This window comes from Aspergillus saccharolyticus, assembly GCF_003184585.1.
Source record: "Aspergillus saccharolyticus JOP 1030-1 unplaced genomic scaffold BP01scaffold_39, whole genome shotgun sequence".
NCBI classification, from domain to species: Eukaryota; Fungi; Ascomycota; class Eurotiomycetes; order Eurotiales; family Aspergillaceae; genus Aspergillus; species Aspergillus saccharolyticus.
Genome location: NW_020290649.1, coordinates 92,469 through 109,142, shown reverse-complemented (window position 1 = coordinate 109,142; position 16,674 = coordinate 92,469). Strand labels below are relative to the sequence as shown.

The window sequence follows — 16,674 nt, the reverse complement described above, 5'->3', positions numbered from 1 at the left end:
TTGAACGGCTTTGCAGGTAATTAACAGATAACCTCCAGCTGTGAACTTCTTTCCTCAATCTGGGTTCTTATTCCACTTTCTTATTTTCTGAACCCGGGGTGTCCTGCGTGGGACTTATTATTACTCACGGCATTATCATCAAATCTACTCCGTCCTTCTCCCCGCCTCTCCCTTGACAATTAATTTGTTCCCGCGTGCTCACCTGCCGGAAACCTTTCTCCCTCCATTCGTCCCATTCTTACACAATCTCATTCAATCTCCACTCACTTCTTTCTCTTCCCTCAATACTCTTATTTTGTTATAGAGATGGCCTCCTCCGATCTTGAGGCCGCCACTGCGCTGAAGGCCCAGGGCAACAAGGCATTCGCGCAACATGAATGGCCCGCCGCCATCGACTTCTATACCCAAGCGATAGAGAAGTACGATAAGGAGCCTACCTTCTTCAGCAACCGAGCCCAGGTACGTCGCCTCGATATTGTCAATAGTCTCATCCATTCTGGCCCGGTCTTCTTATCCGCTGTAGCGGTTCGCCCATAGCGGTTCACCTGTATACTGACGTTCTGGCTGGGTGGCGTTGGCGGAGTCTAGGCGCACATCAAACTTGAAGCATATGGATTTGCGATTGCAGATGCCACGAAGGCACTGGAGCTTGACCCCAACTTCATCAAGGTTGGTCAATTCTATCCCGCCTCGGACTGAAAGGCGTGTGCTTGAACTTTTCTGACAAAGTCACTTCGCTATAGGCGTACTGGAGACGAGCCCTTGCGAACAGCGCTATTCTGCATTACAAGGAAGCACTGAAGGACTTCCGGGCTGTGGTAAAGCGGGACCCTGGGAATCGCGATGCGAAACTGAAGCTCGCCGAGTGTGAGAAGCTGGTACGCCGGTTGGAGTTCGAGAAGGCGATCGAGGTTGCCGACCCTCCTTCGGCTTTTGAGAGCTTGGATATCGACTCGATGGTCGTGGATGCCAGCTACGATGGCGTGCGTTTGGAGGGCAATGAGATGACCCAGGAGTTCATCGACGACATGATTGAGCGGTTCAAGAACGGCAAGAAGATTCACCGCAAGTACGTTTTCCAAATAATCAAGGCCGTCAAGGAGATCGTCTACGCCGAGCCTACAATGGTGGAGGTCGGCGTTCCGGAGGGTACTCGCTTGACGGTCTGCGGTGATACGCACGGTAAGGACATAGCGCGGTTTTGTTGCCTTATTCCCCGGTTGAGACTGATGATTCGACAGGACAATACTTCGATCTGCTCGAGATTTTCCGCTTGAACGGCTACCCTAGCGAGACGAATGCCTATCTCTTCAACGGTGACTTCGTGGATCGTGGCTCATGGTCTACTGAGATTGCTCTGCTTCTCTACGCATACAAATGGCTGAGACCCAACCGCATCTTCTTGAACCGCGGTAACCACGAGACGGACGACATGAACAAGGTGTACGGTTTTGAGGGCGAGTGCAAGGCCAAGTACAACGAGACCACTTTCAAGGTCTTCTCGGAGTCATTCTCCGCGTTGCCATTGGCCACGTTGATCGGAAATAAGTATCTTGTCCTTCACGGTGGTCTCTTCTCCGACGACAACACTACCCTCGACGACATCCGCAAGCTGAACCGTCACAACCAGCGCCAGCCGGGTCAGCAAGGATTGATGATGGAGATGCTCTGGACAGACCCGCAGACTCAACCGGGTCGTGGCCCCAGCAAGCGTGGTGTCGGCCTCCAGTTTGGACCCGATGTCACTAAGCGCTTCTGTGAGAAGAACGGGCTGGAGGCGATTATCCGTTCGCACGAGGTTCGCATGGAGGGCTACGAGGTTGAGCACGACGGACGCTGTATCACGGTCTTCTCGGCGCCCAAGTATTGCGATACCACAGAGAACAAGGGTGCTTTCATCAAGATTGGGCCCGAGCTCAAGCTTGAGTACCAGGTTTTTGAGGCAGTTCCTCACCCTGACATCAAGCCGATGGTACGTTGATTCAACCTCCCAAACGCCGATTAGTGAATGCTTACACTCTCACAGGCCTATGCACAGAGCTCTCTTATGTCGATGATGTAAGTCAAGCTCTGCCATGGCGTTGGAGGATGACTTGCACGCGGGGGAAGCCTTGCGGTTCGGAAGCATGACTCCGATTCACACACAGTATACGAGGATCCGGATTACCTCCGGACCCACAGTACGAGGGCGATGTATCTATTGAATGATTTTGATTGATGACGACCTTGAGGACCATTGTTTTGCATAGCGGATTAATCTATCGTTCTGGATTTGAGGGGTATTTCCATCTTCTCTTTACTTTTCTTTTCTCTTTTTTTTTTCTTTTATACCTATTGCGCTTTTGCCCAGCATGTGCAGGTTATAGCGGCGTTGGATTGGCGACTCAGTCATGTTGCTTTATCTGCATGTGTGGTTTTATTTTCTCTTTCTTTACTTTGGATGGGTTATAGCAAATGTCCCTCTTACCTTCTAGACAGACGAATAGACCGCAATTAGATTGAATGTCGATAACATAGCTTCAATAGTTCATACTATTCATATTGGCTGCGGCGCGGAGGCATTTCCGACCGCGGCAACCCCGCGATTCTGCCCGCTCAGTTGCTTCTGCCCCTCCGTCATTCCTCTCTCTCTTCAGGTCATTTTCCTTTTCTCCTTCAACTTCTCCTTTGTGTAATCAGCAGAATTCTCCCCAAAATTCCTCCCCTCTCACTATCTCACAATGGAATACGACCCTCAAACCCGTATGTTTTCTGTCCGGTGTTCTCTGACGGTGTTCGACTGACCCCGTCGTTCCCTTCTGCCAGCGCAGTATCTCACTTCCGATCAGTCCAGCTTCGCCTCTGTCTCAGCTCGTGACCGCTGGCCGGTTATCCTGGTAAACCAACAGTCTCTACTTCGTACCATTGACAATTGGTGCTGACGAGAGCACAGACCGGGGCCATAGACGATTTGCACCGTAGCGTCGGCCAAACAACAGACGAGGAGAAGCGCAAAGAAGGGAAGGAAATCACCGAGAAGCTAGCAGCTCTCAAGTATGAGTTGCAGCACAACAGACAATTGACGTGAGATTGTCCCTATGCCACTCAATGTGCCAACCCATCTAACGCAATCAATGCTCAACAGGCCCCTTCCCGACGATGGCCAACCTGATATCGCAGACTACAACAAAGAACTAGAGGAACGAGGAAATCCGGTCTGGCATAATGTCTCGTGGCTTTATTCAGAATGCTACCTCTGTGCGTATGGCTGAGAACGATAGTCGCTTGTTAGTGCTGACGCAATAATCAGACAGACGGTTGAGCACGCTTTTCTCACTCTCTAAGCACTGGAAAGGCTATGATGTCTTTGCCCGCCAGAAGCTCTCCACCTTCAAGTCATCCCGCCCGGCGGTTCTCGAGCTGGCCGCCAGATACAAGGAGTTGGCGACGGAAGCCGAGAAGGGCAACGAGGGTCGCAGCCCCGAGCAGGTCGAGCAGGCCGAGCGGGTGCTGTTCTCGGAGATGTGCGAGATCTGCCTCTGGGGCAATGCCACCGACCTTTCCCTCCTGACCTCCCTGACCTACGAAGACATCCAGAAGCTGCAGGGATCCAAGGCGCGCAAGGCCGCTGAGGAGAACATCCTCGTCAACGATCTCGATGCCGCCTTCGACGTGCTCCAGCAGGCCCGGCGCGAGCGGAAGAACCAGGAGCGTCGTGTCGACATCGTCCTTGACAACTCCGGCTTCGAGCTGTTCGTCGACCTCATCCTCGCCGGGTACCTCCTCTCTGCCGGCTTGGCCACCACCGTCGTCCTCCACCCGAAAGTGATCCCCTGGTTCGTGTCCGACGTCACGCCCCCCGACTTCATGGCCCTCATCAACGCCCTCTCCGACGCCCAGGGCTTTTTTACAGCCCCCGACGAATCCGGTCGCAAGCACGACCCGCTGTCCGACAAGGAGTTGTCCGAGGTGACCTTCCTCTTCGACCACTGGAGCCACCTCCACGCCGAAGGCAAGCTCATCATTCGTCCGCACACCTTCTGGACCCTTCCCGGCGGATACTGGCGCATGCCCTACCTCGCCCAGGATCTCTACGACGATCTCAAGCAAAGCGAACTCGTCCTGTTTAAGGGGGATCTCAACTACCGCAAGTTGACCAACGATGTGAGTTTTCGGCGCTGCTTGTTATTCAGCCCCCTATGCCCATTTCGCCCTCCCGCCTGGGATATGAGCAACAAGCATTCTAACATCTCGAATCAAGTCTATCTGGGACCCGACCACCCCCTTCACCACAGCCATTGGTCCCCTTGGTCGTCCCGACTCCGGTATCCGCGTCATGGCTTTCCGCACCTGCAAGGCCGACGTGGTGGTCGGTCTCCCTGCCGGCGTCGACGAGAAGCTTCGCGCCCTGCCTGATGGTGGGGGCTCCGAGGCCCGCAAGTGGGCCTGGAGCGGGAAGTGGGCGGTCGTCTCATTTAGTGATGGCAAGCAAGGCTCGAAATGAGTTTGTTCGTTGTGCTGTTCTAATACGAGGGATGGACGGGTGGTGGGTGCATGGATGCGGGAGGGGATGCATAGATAGACAGACACCACCACAAATATATTCTCTAGATCTGAATGGCCAAGATACAGATACTCTGTGCTGATTTTGCAATGGGGCATTATAGAAATGAATGGTCACATCGATGATTAGGTTGCACGTAAATGCTTGAGAGAGTACAATACGCCAAGGAAAATAAAAATGGCGGAGGATTTGGTGCGTAGAGGAGGACACATCCACCGGTGAGTTTTGGATGTTTTGGGGGTATAGTAATGAGTAATGTCAATGGGCAAGGTAGGAAGGAAACCATCCGGAAACACAGGGAAAGTAGAGATTACATCGCACATACATACAGTTATTCAGGATCCACGGGGGAGCAACATAGCAACGGCCTCCCCCCCTCCCCTTTGCCCGAACGAGAGAACCATTAGGGGAATCGCAACAAATAAATGAAAAGAAAGAACGAAAGAAAAGGCCATGGGTAGCCAAAACCAGCAAACGAAAGCAAACAAAAGAAGAAAATCAAGGCAAGAAAACGTTTCGAAGCAACACCCAGTCCATTTCCCCTCCATAGCGCCCCTGACAGTAATGTATTCCCCCAATTGTGAATCCCCCTAATAATACCCATTACAACGAAAGCATCGATGACATTAAAAAAGAGACTGGAAGAGAAACAAAAATGAATGGGAGTTAAAAAAGATTTAGATCTCATGCTAGGTTCCCACCGCAACCATCGGAAGGAAACAAGACTGGATGCGTGGTGGGAATGAGGTTTCGTGATTAGGGATGATGTGGTATCAGGTTGCTTGGTTTAGGCTTCGAGGGCTGACAACGGCTGACTCGTGTACACTCGGATGTTCTCCTTGCCTTGCTCTTTTGATTTGCGAGATTCATCCTTGCGCTGCTTGAGACGCGCCTGGGCTGAAAGTTTGCGGTCCAGGGGGATGGAGTCCCGGTGAACGGCGGCTAGGGTTTGTTTGCGCTTTGAGTTTCGGTCGAGGTTGTGTGCATGAGATTCGGTGACGCCAGAGATGGCGTCGAGGCCGTATTTGGAGGGGCGGTGGATGCGGAGACGATCGTTCGTGGCGGTGGTTGTCGTGCGGATTTGATGGCTGTCATCGAGGTTCTGGGCTAAATGGTGGGCGAGAGATGTGATGGTGGACTTGCTGGGCGGTGGGTGGGTGTTTCGGTAGCTGTCGGTATTGTATTTGTGCTTTGGACGTGAACGTGCGGCGGCATCGAGAGGCGGGTACTCCGGAGGTGAGGATGGAGGCACGGCAGCTCCATTGCCAGGGCGGTAGCGTGAATGCGGCGCTAGGCGGGTTTCCCCTCCTAAGAAGGCCACTTGGTCTTCATCGCTGATCCCCATGGCTCTCATGGCGCGTTTCAGGTCGAGATCGCCTGCTGTATACCTCGAAGACGGGTATGACCGTCGTTCTTTGGCCCGCGGACTCGGACTCGGTGGCTCGTCGAGCTCGACTGTCTCTTCCAGCGCTTCTTTTTCCGGGCTAGCTTGTGCGCCAAAGTCATAGACGTGAACTCCTGTGTGGTCTTTCCCAGGGCTTTCAGAGTGACGAACGCGGCTTTGCAACTGCGGTAGACGTTCAATAGCTGTAAGTTTAATCCTGAGCTGGTCGACCTGCTCCTGCATCCGACGGCGCTCCTCACTGAAGGACTCCTTGAGTTCCTCCTCGTGCTGGCGGTGCTGTTGAGAAGCAGACTTCAGGCGCTCGCGATATTCTTGGATTCGTGTTTCCAATTTGACCTCGCGCTGTTTCAATTTTGCTTCCTTCTCTTTGCGACGTCCTTCGTACTTGCTCATCTCCTGCTTCACCCGGGCGAGCGTCTGCTTCAATGAGGCGTTCTCCTTTTGCAGCTCTGAGGCCTTGTGCTCCGATGTTCGCGCTAGATCCTTCAATTTGTTGAATTCCTCCTGCTGACGCTTCATCTCCTCGATTTTAGCATTCGCTTGATCCAGAGCCTGCTGGATCTTATTGACGCTTTCGTTCTTCTGCTCAGAAGGACTGGCGATCCCGGAAGTATCAGCAGCATCAGCGACTTCTTGACCCACGACGCCATGACGTTCCAAAGTTTTGCGCAGTGAATAGACTCGGTGTTTGTATTGCAACGCTAATGCAGTTTGCTTCGTGAGCTCTTGCACTAGTTTTTCCTTGTCCGCGTTGGCACTTTCTCCAACCATGGTGGAGGCCAGGTGAGTGACATGACGTTCCATCTCCGCAACCTTGATCTCCTCCTCTCTCAGCTTCTCAGCCAACCGAGAAGCCTCCTCATCCTTCTTCTTGGCGTAGGTTTTGGCCGCCGAACGGTACTGGATCAGCTTTTTGATTTCCCAGGTGGTTTTGTTCCGATAGTTATCATATTCCGCCTTCCAGTATTTCCCGGACTGCGACCGCGGCTCATCGAGATTGATAGTGTCGTCGTTGTCATCCTCTTCCGACTGCGCCATCTTGTGTTGCATCCCGGTTGAAGAGGTGGAGTCGACGAAAACGTCCGTGCCCTTTTCGGACCCTTCGCGTGAGTCCAACAAAGCTTGGGTGAGTTTGCTTCTTGGTTTCGATGCCGAGGAGCCCGCAGACCATTGGCTACTAAAACTATTGGAAATATTTGCCGGTGTCTTGATGTACTTTGCAGATAGGTCGTCACGTTGGCGTTCGTTGTCCACCACACTTTCGCCGAAAGAAACAGTCTTGCGCCGGTTGGAGACAGTTCCGGGTGTCATGAGGATGCTTTTGGTGGGAGAGGCCATCGCGTTCACAGCTAGATCCAGGTCGGCTTTGGTGGCCCGAGGCACATCTCTTGCGTCCTGGGTAGGTTTCAAAACAACATTCTCGGTGAGTCGTTGATTGGCTACAGCGATCTTTGTTTTCGCTGCGCGGTTGCCGGTATCTTCGTCGTCGACGTCGTCCGCAGCAGCAGGTGTACCAAACAAGGCACTCTTGAAGGCGCGAATCGCAAAGACGGGACCGGGCGTCTCTGGTGGCTCGAGAACCTTAGAGTTGTCTAGGTTGTCTAGGACAAGGAAACAAGGAAAGGAGAGAACAAGTCAGCCCGCGGCGACCGCGCTTTGCATATAGTCAGGTGAGAATGGCTAGCATTATTGGGTTGTGCGGATTTTGGGGGTTGGGGGGGGAGGGGGGGAGTGGGTAGGGTGCGTGAGGGAGTTGGGCGGCGCGCGTGCACCGGCGCAAGGCGAGGCAGCGATAGTATAGAAACAAACGTACCTGCGACTTGCTCTTCCTGGCCTCTGATCCACCCCAACATATCGAATGCAGAATAATCATAAGCGACAAGACTGGAGAATTTCTGATTTCTTGGAGACTTTTGGAGACTAGAAGAGCAGGTTGGTAGGGGATTGCATGACATGCAGGACAGTCATTGGCGATAGAGAAGACGCTGGGAGGGGCGGCGAGCGGCAGGCGAATTGACGTGGAACGCTGTGCTTTGTTTATCTTTCCTCTTAGTCCCATTGCTTTGCGTCTCCAGCTGCCAGCCCAAAGGCGGTCTGCGGAAAAATAACGGGGCGATCCACAGTCGGGCATTATTTGTATTATTTGTGAAGATATGGTCTTTCCGCCTTTTGTACAAGTACCAACTGGTTGGTTACCGCTCTTTAAGCAGACAAGACCATTTCTCTCTATTCTTTCTCTCCTGCATCCCGCTTTTCCTCTTCTTCACCTTCTCTTCTCACTTCACATACTTCATACTCCCCCATTACTTCCCCCCTCCTTCTTACTCTTTCTTTTATTCTCCGAATATGTACTTTTCTGAGCTGTAGAGGGCTGCAGCTTCGGCTGCATCTTTGTCACTATTCTCCCTGTGGCAAAGGCCAATTCTATCTGGGTGCAATCATTAAACTCCACACACCGCCCCAACCCCCCTCCCCCCCCGCCCCGCTATGCCTCATAAACAGAAGAAGAATTTCAACAATGCCCCCAAGATTGGCTCTCCTCGAGCGGAGAGGAAAAAGCTCTCCCCAGATGCCTCGGCCTTTGCGCCCATAGTAGCCCCCACCAATTACCAGGAGATTCACCAGAACGAAGTGGAAGCTCTGCGCTCCATCTATGGCGATGATTTCGAAGAAGTTGCCCATAGGCGCTCCGCCTGGCAGGTATGCTCGACCAATGCCTCGGTCGATTGCTGAGTGAGAGAACAAACTGACTTGCGGCGATGCAGCAATCTTCCGAGCTCGTTTTTAAGCTTCATCTCCGCGCGATGTCCAATCCTGATGTACACCTCGAGTTGCTGGTCGAGCTTCCGACCACCTACCCCAAGACCGTACCCAACCTGACGCTGGAGAATGTAGACAACTTGCGCCAAGGGGCTCGATCGAGAATCCAAGATATTGTTCGCACGAAACCCAAGACCCTCCTGGGCTCCGAAATGATCTACGAACTGGCCGTGTCCATCCAGGACGTCCTCGAAGACCTGGCGGAGGCGCAAGCGCAGGACAGAGATCTGCCAAGTCTTGAAGAAGAACGGATGGAGCAGGAAGCTGCGGCCAATCAACGAGCCGAACTCGAGCGACAAGAAGAACTGCGTAAACAGGAGGCGGCTACCGCGGAGGAAGAACGGGCATTGCAGCAGCTGCTCGAGGATAGGCTCAGGGAGCGGACAAAGTTGTCGCGTCGGAAAAGTCGCACGCCTGGGTTGGATCCAAATGGAGACTCGGATGGCGTGACGCAAGTCGCAGGCGCCATCACCTTCGATCCACCCCTCGTCTTGACGGAACCCGGTCAGGATCCGTTGTTCTTCAGAGCCGTGTCCGGAAAGTCACTGTTGAAAAGCCGTCAGTACAAAGAAACATGTACCGTGAGACCCATCCCTTCCGACAACCGCGCTCATGCGCCGCTCTTGGTGCTCAAAGAAATGTCTCTCGATCAAAAGGGCGTGGACCCTCTGACCTTCCGGGAGAAGATGCGGTTGAGCGAGGATAAACTGGAGGGGTTGAAGAAGCTTCGACATCCGAACATTCGAGACTTCATTGGCTTCCAGATTTCTCGGCCAATGAGCTCGCAAGAGAGCTTCTGGAAAGTCTCTGCATTGGTCGAGTACTCAAACAAGGGGACTCTTTCCGAGTTTCTCGATATGGTGGGAACGGTGCCGGTCGAGATGCTCCGCAGCTGGACCTTACAACTTCTGGAGGCACTCGAGTATTACCATCGAAGTGGATTCGTTCATGGAAACATAAGTTGTGGACGCATCTTGCTGTTCAGGAACCCCACCGGCGGAACTATTGTGAAACTACAAGCTAGCATCGAGGAATCTTTGCCTGTTTCCACGGCGGGGAAACGTTCGCTGACTATATCCAAGTCGCCATTCTGGGTGCCGCCGGAGTTGGCTCACGAGGGAGCTCCACCGACCATGAAAACCGATGTATGGGACGTGGGAATCGTCTTTCTGCAGATGGGCTTTGGGATGGATGTTCTCCAGCGGTACACGTCGGCGAATGCGATGATGGGCACGTTAGGTTTAACGGCCCCTCTTCAGGATCTGCTACATGAATTTTTTCGACCTGACCCTAGGAAGCGACCCACAGCGTTCCAACTGCAACCGTCCGAGTTCTTCCGTGTTGATTCACCATTGATTGCTCGAACAAGTGCGTCGAATTCTATTTCTCTCCCGAGGCGTCCACGTCTTGATTCCCTTGGCGCACTGCCGGCGTTCTCACGCTATAACCAAGACTTTGACGAAGCTGGACGACTGGGCAAGGGTGGATTTGGCCAGGTTGTGAAGGCGCGGAATAAGCTGGATGGTCGTTTCTATGCGGTGAAGAAAATATCCCAGAAGTCCACCACTGCCTTGAAAGATACGCTGTCGGAAATCATGCTACTGTCCCGGCTTAATCACCCGTACGTAGTACGCTACTATACCGCGTGGATTGAGGAAGACTATGACTATGTAGATGAAGAAGCTCTTTCTTCGACGGATAGCGATGTCTTTGCTAGTCGAGACTCCGGTGCGTATGACTACAGCACGGGAGGTCTGGACTTTATCAGCTCCAGCGGATACCCCAAAATTCAATTTGGTTCAGACAGTGATGAGGACGACGATGGCACGCTGTCCCACCGGAGGAAGGGAGATACCCCCGATACCTACGAGACAGAAAGTGGCACTGGCCGAGAACTGAGTCGGATTGGGTCAGGTTCGCAGGGCAGACCGGTCCACACAACTCTCTACATACAAATGGAGTACTGTGAGAAACATGTAAGACCTGTCTTGTCAGTCTTCGATTAACTTCCCTGCATACTGATCTTCGATAGACTCTTCGCGATTTGATTCGAAATGGTCTGTATGACGACGTCGATCGGTCATGGCGTCTGTTCCGGCAAATTCTCGACGGCCTCAGCCACATTCATGGTCACGGCATTATCCATCGAGATCTGAAACCGGACAACATCTTCATTGACGTAGCTAACAATCCACGTATTGGAGACTTTGGCCTGGCTACTAGCGGCCAATTCACCACCGCGGTGCGCTCTTCAACAACCGCAGATTTCGAAGGTGATTTCACACGAAGTCTGGGCACAACCTACTACGTCGCACCGGAAATGAAGTCTGGCCTCGCAGAAAATTACAATGAGAAAGTGGATGTAAGTGCAATCTGGTGGATACCAAGCATACAGCCAGCTTTGCTAATGACCGCGTGAAGATGTATTCTCTAGGCGTAATCTTCTTCGAGATGTGCCACCCTCTTCCGACGGGTATGGAACGCGACCAAACACTGCGGGCAATAAGAGAGAAGAACCTTACGCTCCCATCGACATTCCAATATTCGGAGAAGATACTTCAAGGTCGGATTATAAGGTCACTATTGAATCACGATCCAAGTCAACGTCCTTCGGCTTCAGATCTCCTGCGCAGTGGCCAGATCCCTCTTCAAGTCGAAGAAGAGACGTTCAGAAGGGCCATCATGCACTTGTTATCCGATCCCAACTCTCCCGATTACAAGAAGATTCTCTCTGGAATATTCTCCCAGTCCCCAAAGAAATACGAAGACATTGCCTGGGATATGGACTCACGCGGGGCGCCTGCAGCACACGAGCTTCTGGTTCGAGGTCTGGTCAAAGAGCGATTAACTTCGATTTTTCGCCGGCACGGAGCGGTTGAGACCACGAGGCAAATGCTGTTCCCAAGGTCTCAGCACTACCACAATGGAGCCGTGAGGTTGCTGGACTCTTCCGGAAACCTGCTACAACTACCATTTGATCTGACCTTGCCGAATGCACGTGCCATACCCCGTCAAGATCCTTCGCTGCAGAAGACATATGCTTTTGGCACGGTGTACAGAGAGACGCCTCATGGAGGAGAGCCTAGAACTCACAAAGAAGTTGACTTTGATATCGTGTCGCATAACACTTTGGATTTGGCACTGAAGGAGGCAGAAGTGATCAAAGTTCTGGATGAGATCATCGATGAATTCCCACCGTTGCGGTCCTCTCCAATGTGTTTTCTGGTCAACCACTCCGACTTACTCCAGCTTATCATGGAGTTTTGCCGTATCACACCGTCTCAAATCCCTCGTGTAAAGGAGGTTATTAGCAGGCTCAACGTCGGTAAATGGACGATGCAGAAAATCAGAAGCGAGCTTCGGTCGCCCTCCATTGGTGTCGCTTCGACCTCACTGGATGATCTTGCCCGCTTCGACTTTCGAGGTTGGTGTGTCTGTCGCGATTCCGGATCTTCGTTACTAACAATTGTTAGACTCTCCCAAGCAAACACAGAAACGGCTGCGGGCAATTATGGAGGGCACTCGTTTTGCCGAGCGGTTGGCGCCGATCTTCGCGCGTCTCAATATGTTGACTGCTTATTTGCAGGGCTTCGACGTCAAACGCAAAGTGTATGTGAATCCTCTTGGAAGCTTGAATGATAAGTTTTTCCGAGGAAGTATTCTGTTCCAATGCGTCTTCGACAGCAAGCGGCGTGACGTCTTTGCTGCCGGCGGACGGTACGACTCTCTAGTCCAGGAGTTCCGTCCAAAGGTGCTGGCAAACCGCTCCCAGACTCATGCTGTAGGATTCAATCTGAGCTGGGACCGCTTGAGCTCAGCGATGCTTGAGTATCTTGGTTCGGGAATCACTGCAAAGACAGCCGTCAAGCATCCCGAGACGGAGACTGGGGCATTCTGGAAAACAAGAAGAGTGAGTTTGCCTTTCGATGGTGATTAGGTTCACTATTTCTAACGACCCGCAGTGCGACGTTCTTGTTGCCAGTTTTGATCCTACTGTGCTACGTACGATGGGAATCAAGCTTGTGCAGGATATGTGGGCGAATGATATCAGTGCCGAACTCGCGGTGGATGCCTCCTCTTTGGAAGAACTTCTCAACAAGTACAAAGAGGACAGCCATAGCTGGATTGTTATTGCTAAGCAAGACAGTCAGGAACGCGGCTTCAAAGTGAAAAGTTTCTCTCCCCGAGAAGAACTAGACATTCGAAGCGCGGAGCTGGTGCCCTGGATTCGCAACGAGATGCGTGCGCGCAGTCAACGTGAAGGCACGGCAGAGCCGCAGCGACAGTCTCGGTTGCTAAGCCAGGCGGAAGCCAGTACAGTCAACGGTGACCGGGCCAGCGATGTGCGTATCTTGATCCCACAGCACCGGAGCAAGAAGTCGAACCGCAGGAATATTGTCGAGTCTGGTATGTACTCGATTCCGTCAGTCACCTGTTCTCTGAGGTACTAACAATCCGCCAGCCTTGTTCCGGTCCCGCGAGGTAGTCGAAGATGCTTTGCATGGTCCTATCGCCGCCATCGACACCCGCGACGACCTGCTTGAAGCCATCAGAAACACTCGACTTTCCGACCCTGAAAGTTGGCGGACGGTAATCCAAAACGCCCCGCTGACCGAGCGCAAATATCTCAATCAAGTGCATGAATTACTCTCTGACCTGGCCAATGAGGCACAAACCGGCGATGGTACGGAGCCGCTCTATACCAATGCTTTTATTTACAATTACCGCACGGGGTCGTGTATTTATTACGATCTAGGAAGTGGCTGCTGAGACCACTAGGTGGAATAATTGTCTGACGTCAGCGTGTTCGCTGAGTTTTATCTATTGTTTTGTGCGACGATGCAGTCTACCAAGCCAGATAATTCTCCACATTGTCTTATTTCTATTTCTAGCATGCCGAAATATACCCAATTTTGAGAGTGTATCTTCACCCATCCAAGGCAACAACCATATCAAAACCGTAAAACAGGACAAGAACTGGTGACGCAGGCATCCGTACTGTGCACTTATTGTGAAGCGGATTCGGTGGACTGGGGATATCTGACCGGAAGTTGCCCATATTACTGGCGTGGAGGAGCTGCGGCTCTATAGCGCTTCCAAAGACTGCTGATGATAACCACATTCAAGTAGCAGCTCGCAGCCTCTGCTATTGAAAATTCCGCAAGAAGTGTTTCCACTTCCATGGCATCGAGGCTTTCCCCTCTGACTATGAACCGGTGGCTAGAGTAGCCCGCCAACCTGGCGCTCTCACGCCGACGATTATAGTCCCGCACATACCATCATAATCCAGGTATCAGCATCCTACTGGAGACTGAAAAGACGGCGCACCAGCCTTTCCAGCGAGCTGCGCGCTCGCCTCGCAAGGCCCGATCCCGGAGGCGAGGCCACCGGACGTGCTCAGGTCGAACCCATACGGGGGGATGGGTATACTCCAGTCAAGTCTGTTCTAGTATATATGATGGGACGAAAAGGTGCTTTCCGGGCAGGTGACGGGGCTCATGCTTAACGGCAGATCATGATCGTGATGATTCTTTGGGAGGGGAGTTGGTTTGCGCGGCTGATGCTCGTTGCGGGAGAGGGGCGTTTGGTTTGGCTTCGACTCCTCGGTGAGTAGAGAGTATGTAGCGCCGTCTGTACTATTTGTATCGGTGCTTCTGCCATGATCCTCGCTGTGATGCGCTTCCGAGATGGAGGCGATGGAGAGAATAAGTTGAAGATTAGACAAGAGTCTCTCCATCTGGCGGGGCGACGATAAGTTAAACTCACAGTATCAGATTACATAAGCCAAAGAACGGTTGGCGGGCGTCGCATCGAATTTGTTTCCCCTCCCCTCCAGAACATCGGCTTTCAGAGTCACGGTCTGTTCGGCTTGATCGAGATACCTGTGCTGTACGGCTGCTTGGATCTAACCAGATTACCATATTCATTCTGGTTTGAGAGAGTCCAGCCCCTGCTGTGCCGTGGTCCGTTGCGATTTTGTATCCATATTAGAGACAGCCAGAGTCCGCGGGGCTCTCAACCGGCAAGATGGTGAACATCACGGAAAAGATTAAAGAGTATGTCCACTTCCTGTGACACGGTCGGATGTAAAGGAGTCTGGTTCTGACTTTTGAGCTGTGCAGGATTGAAGATGAGATGCGCAGGACGCAGAGTAAGTTGTTGTGCACTCCTCCGGTCACTGAACCCCGCCATGCTAACCCGCTGCATAGAGAATAAGGCCACAGGTGTGTGTTGACATCCACATCTACTGTTTAAGGTGCAGGTGTTGAAGTGGAGTCTAACCTGATATGTATCAGAGTACCATCTTGGTCTGTTGAAAGGGTAGGTCTAGTGTCCCTAGTTTAACCCCTTTGTCATCATCTCAAAATGTCCTAGCCTAGCTCGACACCCTCACCTCAAAAACCCAAGCCATGCTAACCCTTTTCCCAGTAAACTCGCCCGTCTGCGAGCCCAGCTCCTGGAACCCACCGGCGGCTCCGGCGGAGGTGGCACGGGCTTCGACGTGAGCAAGAGCGGCGATGCGCGTGTCGCGCTTGTCGGCTTCCCCTCCGTCGGTAAATCGACCTTCCTGAGCAAGATCACCAAGACCAAGAGTGAGACCGCCGCGTACGCCTTCACGACGCTCACTGCGATCCCCGGTGTCCTGGAGTACGGGGGAGCGGAAATCCAAATCCTGGATCTGCCCGGGATCATCGAGGGTGCGGCCGAGGGCAAGGGTCGAGGACGGCAAGTCATTTCCGCGGCCAAGGTAGCCAGCCTCTCCCCTTCGTCGTTATCTGCTTACTTACTCCGGGTTGGTCTGCGTTGCTGATATTGTGCGGTTGCTTGGGGTGTAGACAAGTGATCTGGTTCTGATGGTTCTGGATGCCACGAAACGAGCCGAGCAACGAGCCCTGCTCGAGGCGGAGTTGGATGCTGTTGGTATTCGACTGAACAAGGAACCGCCGTATGTCCCTCTTTCATGCTCTGACTTACTTTATCCCAAGCTCTTCATTTATTAATTTCTATGCACCTTTCCAAAAGGAACATCTACCTCAAACAGAAAAAAGCCGGTGGCGTGAAGATCACCTTCCAAACACCACCCAAGTACCTCGACGAAAAGATGATCTTCAACGTCCTGCGTGACTACAAGATGCTGAACTGTGAAGTCCTCGTCCGCGACGAATACGGTATGTCATGTGTTCCCCAAACCAACCGAACCGAACCGTACAGACAACTAATCCCGAACCACCACCAGCCACAATCGACGATTTCATCGACGTGATCATGAAAGACCACCGTAAATACATTAGATGGTATCCTTCCCCCCTTCGCTCTTCCCTTTTCCTCAAGAATCGCAACTAATACAATTCTCAAGTCTCTACGTATATAACAAAATCGACGGCGTCAGCCTCGACTTCCTCGACCAACTGGCCCGCGAACCCCACACCGCCGTCATGAGCTGTGAGCTTGATTTAGGCGTCGAGGACGTCGTGGATCGCATCTGGAAGGAACTCCGTTTGATTCGGGTGTATACGAAGCGGTACGCGCCCCCAAATTCCTTTCCCCCTTCCACCGCGTCAATGCGTTCCAACTTCCCCACATTGAATCTTCTTCAAAGTGTGAACGAAAGCTAACCCCCACTCCCACACACACAGGAAAGGAGAGGAGCCCGATTTCTCCGAGGCGCTGATCGTCCGACACAACTCGACCATCGAGGATGTGTGTGATAGCATCCATCGAACGCTGAAGGAGACGTTCAAGTATGCGATGGTGTGGGGTGCCAGTGCACGGCATATTCCGCAGCGAGTGGGCTTAGGACATGTGGTGGCGGATGAGGATGTGGTGTCGATTGTTGCGAAGTGATCGTGTGTTGTCGTGTATAAAGATTTAGAAAATACCAGTTTTGTTCAATGTTCTGCCTACC

General features: G+C 52.5%; 4 protein-coding genes across 4 annotated transcripts; 3 read left to right on the top strand and 1 right to left on the bottom strand.

Moving 5' to 3' along the window:
* Window positions 1–306: 306 nt before the first annotated feature.
* BP01DRAFT_368536 (DUF89-domain-containing protein) lies at window positions 307–4,483 on the top strand (the record flags this gene model as incomplete). The annotated part of the gene is made up of 10 exons (XM_025576508.1): window positions 307–459; window positions 744–1,182; window positions 1,242–1,972; window positions 2,027–2,058; window positions 2,527–2,636; window positions 2,680–2,742; window positions 2,946–3,063; window positions 3,125–3,237; window positions 3,290–4,143; window positions 4,241–4,483. The coding sequence occupies 10 exons, from the start codon at window positions 307–309 to the stop codon at window positions 4,481–4,483; spliced, it is 2,856 nt and encodes a 951-aa protein (XP_025427995.1).
* An 847-nt stretch (window positions 4,484–5,330) lies between these two features.
* Window positions 5,331–7,801, bottom strand: BP01DRAFT_304339 (uncharacterized protein; the record flags this gene model as incomplete). Its single annotated transcript, XM_025572158.1, has 2 exons — window positions 5,331–7,540; window positions 7,762–7,801. 2 exons carry the CDS (start codon window positions 7,799–7,801, stop codon window positions 5,331–5,333), a joined length of 2,250 nt encoding a protein of 749 aa, XP_025427994.1.
* Window positions 7,802–8,435: 634 nt separating this feature from the next.
* Window positions 8,436–13,682, top strand: cpcC (putative protein kinase (Gcn2); the record flags this gene model as incomplete). The annotated part of the gene is made up of 7 exons (XM_025578334.1): window positions 8,436–8,648; window positions 8,714–10,744; window positions 10,801–11,130; window positions 11,190–12,192; window positions 12,242–12,678; window positions 12,731–13,175; window positions 13,231–13,682. 7 exons carry the CDS (start codon window positions 8,436–8,438, stop codon window positions 13,536–13,538), a joined length of 4,767 nt encoding a protein of 1,588 aa, XP_025427993.1. The 3' UTR covers window positions 13,539–13,682.
* Window positions 13,683–14,609: 927 nt separating this feature from the next.
* On the top strand, window positions 14,610–16,651 carry BP01DRAFT_347699 (putative GTP binding protein (Gtp1)). Its single transcript, XM_025573698.1, has 10 exons — window positions 14,610–14,824; window positions 14,891–14,919; window positions 14,978–14,992; window positions 15,065–15,089; window positions 15,198–15,516; window positions 15,605–15,714; window positions 15,792–15,937; window positions 16,006–16,063; window positions 16,126–16,290; window positions 16,406–16,651. The coding sequence occupies exons 1-10, from the start codon at window positions 14,796–14,798 to the stop codon at window positions 16,611–16,613; spliced, it is 1,104 nt and encodes a 367-aa protein (XP_025427992.1). The 5' UTR covers window positions 14,610–14,795; the 3' UTR covers window positions 16,614–16,651.
* Window positions 16,652–16,674: the final 23 nt, after the last annotated feature.

Excerpts from the sequence above, each read along its gene's own strand:
- BP01DRAFT_347699 (XM_025573698.1), top strand. The coding sequence starts at position 14,796 with ATGGTGAACATCACGGAAAAGATTAAAGA. Across the intron at positions 14,825-14,890 it reads ATCACGGAAAAGATTAAAGA|GATTGAAGATGAGATGCGCA; the intron begins GTATGTCCACTT and ends TGAGCTGTGCAG. Across the intron at positions 15,715-15,791 it reads CGACTGAACAAGGAACCGCC|GAACATCTACCTCAAACAGA; the intron begins GTATGTCCCTCT and ends CCTTTCCAAAAG.